General features: G+C 38.8%; 1 protein-coding gene across 1 annotated transcript in view; it reads right to left on the reverse strand.

Annotated features, from left to right (window-relative positions):
- The window catches only part of CFAP54 (cilia and flagella associated protein 54), a 374000-nt gene that overhangs the window by 54096 nt on the left and 303027 nt on the right, over positions 1 to 16877 (reverse strand). The window contains 2 exon segments of the mRNA XM_017893969.1: positions 1711 to 1849; positions 7380 to 7486. Of these exon segments, the coding sequence (XP_017749458.1) occupies positions 1711 to 1849; positions 7380 to 7486 (246 nt within the window).

Here is a 16877-nt window from a genome sequence, read left to right on the forward strand (position 1 = left end):
ATAACACTGAATATTGATTTAATTAAATTTTGTGATGTAACAATATATAGAAGGGAAGGGAAAAGAAGTTGGGGAGAAGTATAAGTGAGCTAAATCCATATATATCAGACAGGGATTCAATACATATTGTCTAAAATTGATACCTCCAGAAATAGACAATAATTTCTGGCTTTCAGCATGATTCTTCATTTTGTCTGGCTTTCTGTCTTCCAAACTGGTGGCACAATTGTTGGTACAGCATATAAATTATTTGGCTAATGAACTAATTGTTAGTGGAAGTGATATGATGGAAGTTTTATGAGCCAGTGTGTAATGTGCCCCTTCTTTCCCTCCTGCCACAGTGACTGGTGATGTTTCATGATGAATGTGCCACCCACCTTGATGCTGGCATGAGGAGACATGAAGCAGGTCCCCAGCTGACTCACTCAGATTTGGAGGCTTTTTGTTACCCCATCTTTCATGACTGATACTGAATATTATTTGTAGATGTGAAAGCAAATAACAAAAGCAGCAGCTAAAAGTGGAAAGTGGTTGCCTCTGCAGAGCAGAATTGTGGAGTGAGCAGAGGTTGGGCAGCAGATTGCTTTTTTTCATTTTAAGCCTTTTAGATCTATCTTTTAAACAGCTACAATAAGTACAGAATATATTTCTCAAGAAATTAAGGTACAAATGGTAATTTAAAGAACAGGTAATTAGGGGAGAGCATATATTACCAACCCTTCTCATTTCCATAAAGGGTAAGGAATTTCCATATTTCTCCCAAAGAAGGCAAGACACTTCCAGCTTCTTTTGGATTTACCCACAAAAGAGTAGAGTGACTTATCAGTGAGTTTGGGAAAAGCAACAGAGCATGCTAGGCTCAGCTCCTTCTGGGCTATCTTTGTTTATACTTTTTGGAGACACCCTACCTGCAGAACTATTATTCTCTGCTCTCCATGCAGTAAACTTGAGTGGGGCAGAAGAGAAATAGGGAAACCCTGTGGTGACACAGGTGTGCCAGATGACTACATGACTAGGTGGGCAAGTCTGGCTAATTCAGGGGTAAAATATTAATGTGCTCATTTGGCCACACATCTAAAGCCAAGTTCACCAATCAGCTTTATCAGTAATGATGCTGACATTTTGGTCTCCATATAACTGTCTCCTGTGCCCCAGGACAACTCAGAACTCAGGACGGGACAGAAAACCCCCATCTCCTCCAAAACACAAACATTGGTCATCAGAAAAACAACTCAGCTTTGTGATCAGACTTAATAGCATACTATGTGGATAACAGCCTTTTTTGTTAGAAAAATATATATACATATAAAATTCTGAAAAAAATATGCTTATCTATATTTTCTAGTTTTCCTTCACATATTATTTGGGTAATAAAAGTGTTTCATAGATTTAGAGTGAAAAAAGATAAAAGTAATATTGCAAAGTCACAAAGCATTATTTATTAATAAGGATTCACAGTTATAGCAGAACGATTAATCTGGATTGGTTTGTGTTCATTCACCATCAAATTCTTGTAATTCATATGCTTAGAAGACCCTCAGACCTTCAGAAGACACACTACATATGTGTCAAAAAGTTAAGTCATGTCTCATACTCTGAATAAACTAGAGGCAGAAGAATCACAGAGTTCAAGTCCTGTCACACAGTTCTGCTTTGAGGATGTAAAAGGTAATCTACAGCAATGTCATTTTCCACTATTTAACAACTTACTTCCATTTCATTATCAACTGATTCCTCTTCCACTTCCATTTCATATATATTTTCATTTGAGGTAATTTCAGGAGCTGCAGGCAATGATATTTCAGCTATTTGAGCAAGATTAGATAATTTCTCATGAATTGCAATAACCCTGAAAATAATATATACGTATTTTATTTGAAGAGTTAAGAAAGGTATTTGTTTATTTGCAGAATCAATAACTTATATAAAGTAAGGCCTCAGTTATTTAACGAATAGATTTCTGATACAGCCAAGTTCAAGAAACATGAGCAAAGAGACAGTCTTAACTTTCATTATGTTTATACATGCAGATAAAAACATAATTAGAAACTGCAAAAGCACAATGAAAAAAGCACACATCTAAAATATTGCTGAAGATGAAAATAAAGAAAATAATTATCTATGTGGTGAAACAAAATCTAGGCAATAACAAAAGACTGACTCCTGTGGAAGTCTTAATGCCATGCTCTGACTGTCTGGCTGACCTGCAGGTAAGAATTATGACAAGTTAGCAATGACTCTAAAAGGTCAATTAAGGGACCCATAATAATTCAGTGTATTGCATGTGTGTTGGGAATAGGAGTGAAGAGGGTGGAGAAAGGGAGGTAGGGAGAAGAATCAAGAAAAATGGAAAAGTAACAGCCAAAGGAGGGCACCAGCAATGATGCTGAAGACAGGGTTCACAGGCCAGCAAACAGTGATGCCTGAAGGCAGAGTGGACCAGGGTAGTGGAGGCAGAAGGTGGAAAGGCTTACAGTTGAAGAAGGCAAACAGCCACCTGCATGGCCTCGGTGACTCCACACTACAGGCACAGCACACATATGTTTACATATGTGTGTGCACATGCATGTCTCCATTCAAGGAAGGAAGAAAATTTTTATGCAAAAGAAGCAAATGATCCCAAAAACAAACTGACATCAGGAACATAGGCAAAAAATTGTCAAACTTCCAATTTTCCACAGCATCCTCATCTACAGCATTGTGCAATACTTGATTATCCTAATGATAGTTCTCAGCACTAAAAGGTTAAAAATGTAATTACATATGAGAGGATGTGAATTTATATAGTATGCCTTAGAAACTTTTCTGTTAAAAAGGCAACAGTTAAATGCAAAGATTTGTTGTTAAAGTTTACTTGAAAAACTTATCCATTAAAAAATGGGTCATCCTATACACCAATAATAGACAAGCAGAGAGCCAAATCATGAGTGAACTCCCAATCACAATTGCTACAAAGAGAATAAAATACCTAGGAATACAACTTTCAAGGGACGTGAAGGACCTCTTCAAGGAGAACTACAAACCACTGCTCAAGGAAATAAGAGAGGACACAAACAAATCTTAAAACATCCCATGATCATGGATAGGAAGAATCAGTATCATGAAATTGGCCATACTGCCCAAAGTAATTTATAGATTCAATGCTATTCCCATCAATCTACCATTGACTTTCTTTACGGAATTGGAAGAAAACTACTTTAAATTTCATATGGAACCAAAAAAGAGCCCGTACAGTCAAGACAATCCTAAGCAAAAAGAACAAAGCTGGAGGCATCACGCTACCTGACTTCAAACTGTACTATAAGGCTACAGTAACCCAAACAGCATGGTACTGGTACCACAACAGATATATAGACCAATGGAACAGAACAGAGGACCCAGAAATAACACCATATATCTACAACTATTTGATCTCAAACAAACCTGACAAAAACAATCAATAGGGAAAGGATTCCCTGTTTAATAAATGGTGTTGGGAAAACTGGCTAGCAATATGCAGAAAACTGAAACTGGACCGCTTCCTTATACCTTATACAAAATTAACTCAAGATGGATTAAAGACTTAAATGTAAAACCTAAAACCATAAAACCCTAGAAGAAAACCTAGGCAATACCATTCAGGACACAGGCATGGGCAAAGACTTCATGACTAAAATACTAAAAGCAATTGCAACAAAAGCCAAAATGATAAATGGAATCTAATTAAACTAAAGAGTTTCTGCACAGCGAAAGAAACTATGGGCAACCTACAGAGTGAACAGGCAACCTACAGAATGGGAGAAAATTTTTGCAATATATCCATCTGACAAAGGTCTAATATCCAGAATCTACAAAGAACTTAAATTTACAAGAAAAAAAACAAACAACCCCATCAAAGAGTGGGCGAAGGATATAAAAGACACTTCTCAAAAAAAGACATTTAGGCAGCCAACAAACATATGAAAAAAAGTTCATCATCACTGGTCATTAGAGAAATGCAAATCAAAATCACAAAACCACACTAGTTAGAATGGCAATCATTAAATAGTCAAGAAACAGCAGATGCTGGAGAGGATGTGGAGAAATAGGAACACTTTTACACTGTTCGTGGAATGTAAATTAATTCAACCATTATGGAAGACAGTGTGGCAATTCCTCAAGGATGTAGAACCAGAAATACCATTTGACCCAGCAATCCCATTACTGTGTATATACCCAAAGGATTATAAATCATTCTACTATAAAGAAATGTGCACACATATGTTTACTGCAGCACTATTTACAATAGCAAAGACTTGGAACCAACCCAAATACCCATCAATGATAGATGGGATAAAGAAAATATGGCACATATACACCATGGAATACTATGCAGTCATAAAAAAGAATGAGTTCATGTCCTCTGCAAGGACATGCATGAACCTGGAAACCATCATCCTCAGCAAACTAACACAGGAACAGAAAACCAAACGCTGCATGTTCTCATTCATAAGTGGGAGCTGAACAATGAGAACACATGAACAAAGGGAGGGGAACATCACACACTAGGACCTGTCAGTAGGCTGGGGACAAGGGCAAGGAGAGCATTAGGACAAATACCTAATGCACGTGGGGCTTAAAATCTAGATGACAGGTTGATAGGTGCAGCAAACCACCATGGGACGTGTATACCTATGTAGCAAACCTGCATGTTCTGCACATGTATCCCAGAACCTAAAGTAAAAAAAAAAAAAAAAAAAGGGTCATCTCCAATAATGCTGGAAAAGCTGCCTGATGCATTGGAGAGAAAAGAAGATGAGGAGGTGAAAGAGTTGGTGAGTCATGCTTGGTTCCTTCCAACTCTAGCCATGAAACCTTCGACTACTCACTTAACCTCTCTGACCCTGAGGTTCCTTCTACTGTAAGACTGGAATAAGAAAATCCACTTCATCCAATTCATAAGGCTTTTGTAAGGATGAAATGACATAAGTATGTATGTTCTTAACCACAAGGAACTACATGAAGGAAAGATAGTATTCTAAAATGCCATTTTTTAAATTCTAATACCTAGAGAAAGAAGTCTTACTTGTCTTCCACAAATAGCATAGCTTTCCTTTATAATACCTGGGATTCTAGGAAGGATAAACCATTCTTTGACATTTGAGTTGCAGATTGTAAATGAGTGTCCAGCACTTCACTGCCTGTGCTGGCAGAGTAAATGGCCCCATCTAGCTCCACAAACAGCCATCTGGGACCAGGCAAAGCAGGCTGAGTCCTCATGCAAAGAGCAACATCGGATGACCTGAGTCTTGGTGTGAGGCCTGGACCCCATGACTGCACCTGCCTACATCTTGCTCCCTCCCTTTGTGTTCTGGCATGCATTTGCCCCTCACCTCCCTGTCCTCCCATGTACTTCTTCATTTCTGTCCTCTAGGTCAATGCCTGCTCCAGCTTTTTAAACCTTGGCATCACCATCCCGTCTGGGCTCCCCACAGCCTCTGCTCTCATTTATTGACTCCCAGGCACTCTTTCCCAGAGTCTGCCATGGCCTGGAGTGCAGGACCAAGTTGCAAGTAGAAACATGGATGACTGGAAGTTTAAAGGCAGAGACAGTAGGCAGGGAACTTCATCTCGGTCACAACAGCACAATTTAGATAGAACTACACACAAAGCTTTATGTCTGTTCATTAAGAACACTATTGTTTCCTTTGTTGCTGTAAAAAAAATGCAAAGGATTAAAATATACTTTTTCTTATGCGCACTTAACTAGGAGATGAGGAAGTGAATTATAAAAGGAGGATTTCCCAATTTGCAGGTTATCCAAGTTTCTTCTTCTCTGGCCTATGTTTTTCTGACCTGTTTTACTCCTACTTTGCTTTACTCCTACTCCTACTTTGGTCCAAAGGATGATTAGGACCAGTTTCCCATGTACTAATCTCGAGCCTCATAAGAACACAAGGAATGCCACCCAGGATGAGAGAAATAGTTTATTTTCACAGTGCCACCAAAGGACAAGGAGATAAAAGATTGTTAGGCATGGTCCTCTGTGATGGCCTCAGTGGCTGGGGCTTGTCACTAATTTTAGTAACCCTACTATTGATCAGAAATACACCAAAATTCAAAACTTTTTGGAATAAAAGAAAGAAACTTATCAGTTTGATGACTTTCTACTTTATAGAAATTATAATCATTTTCATCATGTGGGGCTGGAAAAAATCTACATTTCTGGATTTACAAAGCAAGTGCAGAATTACCTGATTTTGTTGCTTAGCTAGGCTGCTCTATAGCCTGTACCTAAGTTTTCAATCATTTCACTTGGAAAAGAAGAAAGGAAATGTAAAGGAAAAGGAAAACAAGGAAGAAAATAAATTGAATGAAAATATAGAGGAGAGGAGTGCAGGGAAGGAAAAGAAGAAGAGGAGAGAAGAGGAGAAAAGAAGGAACAAATAAATTGACTGAATAACTGAAAATATGCCAGCTCTTGAAACAGCCTTTGTCTCTTTCATGGTGATGCCAAGAAATCATTCAAAATGAAAATCATGGAACATAAACAAGACTCTCAAAGGAAGGACAGAGAAGCACTAATTCTCTGTTTACCAAGCCATTGATGGAATAGCCATTAGTGGTTAAGCTTTTCAAAGCATGTTCACACACTGTCTATCTTGGTCCTAAAATAACCCTGAAAGGCAGGCAGAGCAGTTATGATCATTTCCATTCTAAATGAAGGAAATGGAGGATAAGGTCAGAAGGGCAATGAACAGTGAAGTCAAAAATAAACTAAGTAATAAATTAAAAAACAACAACAAGGAAATTTGTAAAGTGAAACAGGAAGAGAGAAATGATGCATGAGCAAAAAGAGAGATATGACCTGTTTGATGACCTGTTTGATGGAGAGGGAGGAAAACAACCTAGATGAAGCACAGACTTTTGATTGGGCACAGAGGGAAAGGTGGGCCAAGGGCGGTAGTAGAGCTTGGGCTTAATTTTGAAACTCCATACAAAGCCACATTAAATTATTTTTTAACCACACTGAAACTACAGGCAAAATATAGTACAGACAACATCCTTGTGCTCTCTGTAATCTCTATGAAGCATGTATGAACTGTTCCTTCGGCAACCCTCTGTACTATTATTAGTATTATTCCCATTTTACTAATAGGAAACTGAAGTACAGAGGTGACATAAACTGCCCAAGGTTGTGAAGAAAATAAGGGGCACAACTGGTATTTGAATGAAGCAGGCAGGATTCAGAGTTCATGCTCTTAACCGCTGCAATATAATATTCCTCTAAACAAAAGGAAGATTCTTCTAGAAGTGCCTTTTAGCAGGTCTCCTACACTACACCTTGCCAATTACTGAAAGAGTCTATTCTCATGAGAAATAACAACAAAGACAATTGGAGTTGTGGAATTTTTACTTGCCTGTTCAGTGGAATCCATAAAGAGCCAACACATGTACTGTTACAAGTGGAATGTCTAACATCTGAAATCTTCAGAGGCTTCAAATTATATGCATACAATAATAAAACCTATAAGAAAAATAAAAGGGGTATACAATGTGACATCAAAATTAGAGTTTACCTCAGAAAATACAGCAATAGTTCACAAAATAGTATCACTGTACGTTAAAAGGTATTTGTTTAGAAGAGAAAAATTGGGTTTTCAATTCACTCAAAAGAGAAATGATATGAACCAGAATTATACAAAGGTTGTAGGATGAAAATAAATACTATTTGGTAAAAATATGATATTATTTTTTGAAGAGTGACATTTTGTATTGCAATTAAGTTTATATTTCAGCCTCTGAAGGCCCTCTACAGTAAGTATTAAGCATACACCTGGTAAATAGCCAACTTTGTTCCTTGTTACTTCTCAATATGTACCATTCCCATAAGTGGGCATAGTCATTTCTATGAGTTCACTTATGCCGTTCCCTTCCTCTTCTCTCCATTTATCCAATCCACATGCAGCTTTCTAGCCATCACAGCTAAGATGAAATGTCCCTTGATGATTCATGCTCCAGTAATTTCCCTGTTGTTCGGATTCTGACAATTCTTAGAGTCAGTTGCGTATGTTATAGCACCTACTTAGTTACGGATTTGTAGTGTTTGAGAATCACAGAACCTTAGAGATAATCTGGTCTCATTCTTTCATTTTAGATATAAGAAAGCTATTGTCCAGAGTCACAAATCAAAACCGAGTAATTAGGCATATTGAGGCTCAGAGAACAGAGCCCCAAAGTAACAAAAGACATTAGAAGGTCTTAGAAACTATCTCAGAACCAAGACTTTTTAACCCAGCACAGGTAGGGGCTCTCTCAGGAGGTTCCTGAATCTGCCTGAGAAAACTTCTTCCAAAAGAAGTACAGTAGTCTTGAAGCTCCCTTTCTAGGAATCTCATTAAATAACCACGAAAGATTAAGCACCAGAGAGGAGAAAAGACTAAACGTCATCACCTTGCTCACACAGAGATTTTGTCTATTCTTCTGAGGGCAGCTTGGAGAGATTGCCTGGGAGACTCTATCTGCATAATCAGACAACCTTTGTTTGCAGTGTTGTGCTACCCCTCTTCTTCCCATAACTTCCCACAAGCTATTGTCATTCTTGGTCCCTTTACACAGATCATTTAAAAACTATGGTCTGCCCTTTGGGTCCATTCAGTTCTGGTAAAAATCAATGATGACTCCTCAAAATTGCCCATATCCCCAACTTCCTCTCCCTGAAGGAAGAAACCTGAAGAAGGGTATATAAGCTTCTGAATCTCTCTGGGTAATTGGGTAATCATTCTTTTGTTATCTTCCTGTGCTTACACACATTACTAAATTTGTATGCTTTTTCTCCTGTTAGTCTATCTATTGTCAGTATTATTTTGGTAGACTTTAGACCCAAATCTTTAGAAGAGGAAGAAAAAAACTCTCTTCACCCCTAAAGGTACATGCCTTTACCTCTGCTTCCTCACAAAGTAAACTAAGATAAGAGTAAAGGTATTTTAGGTATTTTAAAAGGCGTAAGTCCACAAGGACAGAAAGAACACAAGAGGAGATGAAGCAGACAAAAGATGTTAGCAACACTATGAAGGGCAGAAAGCACCTAGAAGAACAAAGCTGACTCAGCAGAGAGGAAAGGCTGTGTCCTAAGTGTTTTCAGAGGGGTTGCCAACAACAAGCATGACTGAGATCCCTGACAAGCTCAGGAACTGAAGGCTCAGGTACCTTTAAAGGCAGGAATAGGTGGTACTGCAAACAAGGAGTAACATTAGACAACCTCCCTTTCATCTGGGTGGGTACAACCTGGAGACTCCTCCTTTCCCTTGCCTCCTCTCTCCTGGCTGACCTTCTACTATTTTGCTCTCTGCTCATGTTAAATCAGAGAGGATCTATGCTGAGGGACGTTAGGTACAGGGCTCAGGTGCTTTACTAAAAACATTGTAATTAAGTGCAAGTCTGCATTCTGAATGAGAGACATCCCCCTACCCCACAACAGCCACTTCTCAGAATTCAGTAAATTAGGCAGGTGTATAAGAGAATCGTCTTTGGGGAAACTGATAGGTCAAAAAGAAAAGACCTACAGATACTGAAATGTCATCATCCTCCAGTGAAACTACTGGCTCCTTCCGCAGTTACCCTATAATGAGGCCCACAAATCAATGTCTAACCAAATATGCTTTTTAGTGCTTCACTTCAAACATAAATGGACAGTCAAGAGTCACTAGACAGGAAATGAAAGGCAAAAACTAAAACTAACAGAAGGGAAATTGCAGAATAAGATATGACAAAGATCAGGAGAAAACTCCGATGAAACCATAATTAATATCCTCAGATAGAAGAAAGACAATATTGCATCTGTGAAACAAGAACAGGATACTATCAAAATGGGACAATCAGAGAACAAGGAAGACCACTTAAAAATAAAAATATGATCAAAACAACTAAATAATAAAATATTCAAAATATAAAGTTGAATCCATCTCCCCAAAAGTGAAACCTAAATTTAAAAACATAGATAATAGGGGAAAAATGAGAAAAGTAAACACTTAATCCAATTGGTTCAATATCTGAATAAAAGAAATTCCAAAAGGTAATAAGATAATCAGAGGGAGGAAATCATTAAATAAAAAAAATTTCCATGAACTGGAGAATATTAGTTTTCATTTTGAAAGGGCCACCCTAAATATCCAGCACAACAGATGAAAGACTCACACCAATGCGCATCATGAAATCTCAGTACATACTGGACAGACGGAAGACTCTGAGAGCTGGCAGAGTCACAAATAATGAACTAGGAACCAGAATGGGATCAGCCTTCTCAACAGCAATGCAAGATTGCCAGAGACAGTGGAATAATACCCCCCATGTTTTCAGGGAAAATAACTGTCAGCCTAGAATTTTAGGCCAAGAAAACAATGAATTAAGCATTAAAATAAAGATATTTTGTTAGACATTCAAGGTCTTTTTACCTCCTGGGTAATCTCAGTTAGTTTGCTGCAACCCTGTTACCATATAAGGGCAATGTAGTCATGATATTGGCCTTTGGCCAAAACTGAGTAAAATGTGTTAACTAGTAATTAATGCAGTCCTGTTCAAGGGTCTGAAACAGACCAGAGAGCAGCCTGTAACATCTGGTCTGCATTTTTTATAGAAAATGTGCATACTGATGATTGGCAGCTAGATCTATTATCTTCAATTCTATTATTGAGTCTGGGCCCACACGTGTTTTTGACTACACAAATAGAGATAGAAAAGGCTCCTCCTCAGATAAGAGAGCAGCTTGAGACGAAGATATGCCAGATTTTGGTGGTTTATAATCCATAAATGAACTGTGTCCTATGTGACTGAGACACTGAAAGCTGCCCCGGATATCCTGAGTCTCTCGAATGATTACCTGTGCTTTCTTTAGCCTTCTATGCCTTATCCTTTCTTTGTGAATTCTCATGAATACTCTGAAAAATTAGAACCTCTAATACACCCTTTTTCAGGAAGCTGAAAGACATGTTCATCTGACCCAAGAGAGCAACTCAAGACAGAAACAGGAGACCCAGGGAACCCAACTTAGAGAGAGGGGAAGGAATACGCAGTAGGGTGATGAATGGGACTCTTAAGATGATAGTTGAGCCATAAAAGCAATCAATGTGGAGCATGTCTCTGAAGAAGAAAAACAAATGGAACTGAAAGATAAGCTGATGAGTTGGACCAAATGAAGAAGACTGTATAGTTCTTTGAAAGTTTGGGAAGAATTAGAGATCCCAAAATAAACAAAAATAAGACAAAAGACTGGTTCTAAGTTAAAGGTAACTTTTTTCTTCAGGAAAGAAGAAGGCAGAAATAAAGGAAGCAGTAACCTACTTGGCTCAGCCATCAATGATACTTACATAGTCATAATGCAAATGCAGACTATGGGCAAGTCAACATTCATGCCTCTGGCTTCCTCATTTGTGAAATGGAGATGTGTAATCCCCATTCCATGAATTGGTAGTGTGAGGATTCAATGAGTCCATGTGAAGTGCTTAGAGCAATAATAATGCTCTAAGGCATTATTTTAGCTCATGATCATTCCTGGCTCCTTACTCTTCCTTGGTGCCTCATTCTTCATATTCTCTTAGACCTACTGCTAATCCCAAGATGACTTCCCATTAGATCTCCCAGCCAGTCCTTGCCTAATCTACTAATCCTTAGTTCTATTCCGGCTTGTCTTCACTCTTCAAGGGACAAGATTCACCCTATATCACCTTCATACTTCAGGGTGGATTCAGGAGGAGACAATACACTCATGATGGAACTTTCAATGCTCTCTTACTTCTGCAAAGACTAGTTTTCCAATGGCAAAGAAGTGATATGGTTTTGAAAAACACTGAGGACTATTGTATTTAAAATGTGTCTTATGTTCAGAATTCCTTACAGCCCAGGAATGAGTGAAAGAAGAGCTCTCTTGTACTAGATGGAGTTGATTATCTGACTTCCTCATCTTTGTATCTTAATCACCTAACAAAATACCTGGCATATGGTATGTACTCAATAAATCTTTTATTACTTAGTAAGCAGCTAAATTATATGTGTTTGTAAATAAATCAATAGTAGGGATGAGAAGAGTTTGGTTCTCATTCCTATTTTTGTCACTAACGCGTTGTGGCATTGGTCAAGTCACTTTACCCACATGGGACCTTGCTTATTCCTCTGTAATATGTGAGCATTGAATAGATGTTCTCTTAGTTTCTTTTCAGTTCTGAACTTTGCCTTGGGTAGTACCAATAGAAGTCAGAGAAAGTTTCCAATGCAACCTACTATATGATGCAGCAGTGGAGAATCAACATTAGAACTGTAAGCTGCATTAGTAGCAATGGCCCAGACCATTGCTTCTCAAACTTGAATGTACATAATAATACTTGGGAGATACTATTAAAATGCATATTCTGACTCAGTGGGTCTGAACTGAGAGTCTACATTTCTAATGAGATTCCAGGGGATGCTAGTGCTGCTGGTTCTCAGCCATACTTTGTGTCGCAACAGCTATTTCAAATGTCAGTCCCTATCTCCCTTATACAGCACAGCTTTTGCCTTTCCAAGCTCCCTGAAGCTGGATGTTATTTTGGGCCCCATCTGAAGGACCAGGCTCTAGCTAATCACATGGTCAACAAGGCCCAAAATCCAGAGCACCTCAGAGGGACTCCCTGGGCCTCTGCATGATCCCTGAGTTACAGCACTCCCAACATCTAGGTTGGTCATTGGGCTTCTGCTTTTATTATGACTTGGTAGCTTTCCCAGGAACCCTAACTCTTCCTTCAGTATCTTGCTAGGACTGAACTTGTCTTAAATGCACAGCTTGTTTATTTGGAAACCTGAAACAGAGTCTAGCTTTTATTAGGGGCATAAAGTCTTCCAGAAAAGAGTACTAGGTCCACATATCTTGTTCGTAGACTGGCTGGATTCCTGCACTAAATAAACATACCTCCAAATACCATTTCAGTTGCATTCAAGTTTGTGTTTTCACTTGGCAGAGTCTTGCTCTTCAGTGATGTGCTTGCTCAAACTTCCTGCCCTTGATCATCCTTATCCATCTGAGTCTTCTATGGCCTTTGAATACCTTGCCTTGGACTGTCCAACTGCACTCAATAAAACGGCCTTTGTTTTTTGCTTTTTTCCAAGTTTATTTATTTTTTCCAACTTTATATATAGAGAGAGTTTGGCTAGTGACAAAGTCTTGGCTTTTAGAGTACTCATCACCTGAATAGTGAACATCGTACCCAATAGGTAATTTTTCAGTCCTCACCCATCTCCCACCCTCCCACTCTTCGTCATTTCCAATGTCTATTATTCCACTGTGCATGTCCATGTTTACTCATTGTTTAGCTTCCAATTCTAAGTGAGAACATGTAGTATTTGGCTGAGTTATTTTAGTTAGGATAACGGCCTCCAGTTATACCCATGGTACCACAAAAGACATGATTATTTTTTATGGCTGAGTAGTTCTTTATCCAGTCCTCTATTGATGGACACGTAGGTTGATTCCATATATTTGCTATTGTAAATAGTGATGCAGTAAACATACAAGTGCAGGTATCTTTTTGATATAATAATTTATTTCCCTTTGGTTATACGCCCAGTCATAGAACTGCTGAATCCAATGGTGGTTCAATTTTTAGTTACCTGAGAAATCTCCCTACTTTTTTCCATAAAGATTGTACTAATTTACATTCCCACCAAAAGTGATAAAAGTATTTCATCTTGTCCAATTCTGCAATTCCATCGTGCCAATATCTGTTTTTTTTTTTTTTTTTTTTTTTTTTAGTTTTTAATAAGTCATTCTGACTGGTGTAAGATTATATCTTATTGTCATTTTAACTTTCATTTCTCTGATGATTAGTGATGTTGAGTACGTTTTTGCATGTTTATGGAAAACTTGTATATTTTCTCTTGAAAAATAAATGTTCATGTTTTGAGTCCACTTTGTAATTTTTTTTTCTTGTTGAGTTGCTTGAGTTCCTTGTAGATTCTATTTTTTATACCAGTACCATGTTGTTTTGGTTACTATAACCTTGTAGCATAATTTGAAGTGAGGTAATGTGATGCCTCCAGCTTTGTTCTTTTGGCTTAGATTGCTTTGGTTATTCTAGCTCGTTTTTTTGTTCCATATGAATTTTAGGATTTTTTTTTTCTAATTATCTGTGAAAAACTTTGAACCTGTAGATTGCTTTGGGCAGTGTGGTCATTTTAATAATATTGATGCCTCCAGACCATGAAGATGAAATGTCTTTCCATGTTTGTGTCATCTACACTTTCTTTCGTCAGTGTTTCGTAGCTCTCTTTCTAGAGATCTTTCATGTCCTTGGTTAAATATATTCCTAGGTATTGTTTTATGTAGTTATTACCAATGTGATTGCCTTCTTGATTTGGTCCTTGGCTAGATCATTATTGGTATATAGAAATGCTACTGATTTCTGTATGTAAAAAGAGGTTTTATGGTGGAGTCTTTAGGATTTTTAGTTATAAGATCAGCAAACAGAAGTGATTTGACTTTCTCTTTTCAAATTTGTATGTCTTTAATATTTTTCTCCTGCCTGATAGCTGTGGTGAGAACTTCCAGCACCATCTTAAATAAGAATTGTGAAAATGGGCATCCTTGCCTTGTTCCAGCTTTCAGAGAGAATGTTTTCAACTTTTCCCCTTTCAGTCTGATATTGACTGTAGGTTTGTCTTAATGATGTCTTCATCATGTTGAGGTACGTTCTTTTATGCCTAATTTGTTGAAGATTTTTATAATAAAGGTATGCTAAATTTTACCAAATGCTTTTTCTACATCTGTTGAGATGATCATATAGTTTTTGTCATTAATTTTCTTTATGTGATGTATTACATTTATTGATTTCCATATATTGACTTATAATGGCATCATTGGGATAAATCCCACCTGATCATGGTGTATTATCTTTCTGATGTGCTATTGGACTTGATTTGCTAGTATTTGGTTGAGGATTCTTGCAACTATATTCCTCAGGATATTGGTCTGTAGTTTTCTTTTTCTGTTATGTCCTTGTCTGATTTTTGGTATCAGGGCAATACTGGTCTTATACAATGAGTTGGGAAGAATTTCTTCTTACTCAGTTTTTTGGAATAGTTTTAGGAGTATTGGTATAATTCTTCTTTGTATGTTTGGTAGAATTTGGCTATGAATCCATCTAATTCTGGGTTTTTTGTTGATGCTTGGAGATTTCTTTTTTATTACTGATTCAATCTTGCTACTTACTATTGGTCTGTTCATGACTTTTATTTCTTCCTACTTCAATTTCAGGAGATTGTATGTTTCCAGGATTTTATCCTTTTCCACTAGGTTTTCTCGTTTGTCACATATAGTTGTTCATAATAGTCTCTGGTCATCTTTTGTATTTCTGTAATATCAGTTGTAATGTTGTGTCTGGAATTGGTGGGTTCTTGGTTTCGCCAACTTCAAGAATGAAGCCGTCGACCCTTGCAGTGAGTGTTACAGTTCTTAAAGATGGTGTGCCTGGAGTTTGTTCCTTCTAGTAGGTTCGTGGTCTGGCTGACTTCAGGAGTGAAGCTGCAGACCTTCACGGTGACTGTTACAGCTCTTAAAGGCAGCATGACTGGAGTTGTTGATTCCTTCCAGTGGTTTTGTGGTCTCACTGGCCTCAGGAGGGAAGCTGCAGACCTTCGCAGCAAGTGTTACAGTTCATAAAGGTAGCACATACGGAGTTGTTCATTCCCCCCATCCAGAGTTGTTCTTCCCTCCCAAGGGTTTGTGGTCTCGCTGGCTTCAGGAGTTAAGCTGCAGACCTTCCTGGTGAGTGTTACAGCTCTTAAAGGCGGTGCAGACCCAAAGAGTGAGCAGCAGCAAGATGTTTTGTGAAAAGCAAAAGAACAAAGCTTCCACAACATGGAAGGGGACCCCAGCAGGTTGCCCCTGCTGGTTTGGGCAGCCTGCTTTTATTCCCTTATCTGGCCCCACCCACATCCTGCTGATTGGTCCGTTTTACAGAGAGCTGATTGGTCCATTTTTGACAGAGTGCTGACTGGTGCATTTACAATCCCTGAGCTAGACACAGAGTAATGATTGGTGCATTTACAATCCTTTAGCTAGACATAAAAGTTCTTCAAGTCTCCACTAGGTTAGCTAGACACAGAGTGCTGACTGGTGCATCCACAAACCTTGAGCTAGACACAAGAGTGCTGATTGGTGTGTATACAATCCTCCAGCTAGACATAAAAGTTCTCCATGTCCCCACCCCACTCAGGAGCCCAGCTGGCTTCACCTAGTGGATTGTGCACAGGGGCTGCAGACAGAGCTGCCTGTCAGTCCCACAGTCCCACCCTGCACCCACATTCCTTAGCCCTTGGGTGGGTGGTCGATGGGACTCCATGTCCTGGAGCAGGGGGTGGTGCCCGTTGGGGAGACTCGGGCCGTGTGGGAGCCCACGGGGCGCGGTGGGGTGGGGGCAGTCATGGCGGGCTGCAGGTTCTCAGGTTCCTGCCTGTGCCTCTCCCTCCACACCTCTGGGCGAGCAGAGGGAGCCAGCTCTGGCCTCGGCCAGCCCAGAGAGGGGCTCTCACAGTGCAGCCGCAGGCTGAAGGTCTCCTGAAGTGTGGACAAAGCAGACACGGAGGCCAAGGAGGCGCCAAGAGCCAGCGAGGGCTGCTAGCACATTGTCACCTCGCGATGTCTGCTTTTTAAATTATGATTGTGTTTATTTGGTTCTTCTATTTTCTTAAGTCTAGCTAGTGCCTCATCAATTTTGTTTATCTTTTCAAAAAAAACCCTTTGTAGTGTTTTTTAGTCTCTACATCATTTAGTTCTGTTCCGAGCTTTGTTATTTGCTTTCTTCTGCTAACTTTGAGTTTGGTTTGTTCTTGTTTTTTTAGTTCCTTGAAGTGTAACATTAAGTTGTTACTTTGTGACTTTTCAACTTTTTTGA

The sequence above is a fragment of the Rhinopithecus bieti genome, unplaced genomic scaffold (assembly GCF_001698545.2).
Source record: "Rhinopithecus bieti isolate Rb0 unplaced genomic scaffold, ASM169854v2 scaffold_23405, whole genome shotgun sequence".
NCBI classification, from domain to species: Eukaryota; Metazoa; Chordata; class Mammalia; order Primates; family Cercopithecidae; genus Rhinopithecus; species Rhinopithecus bieti.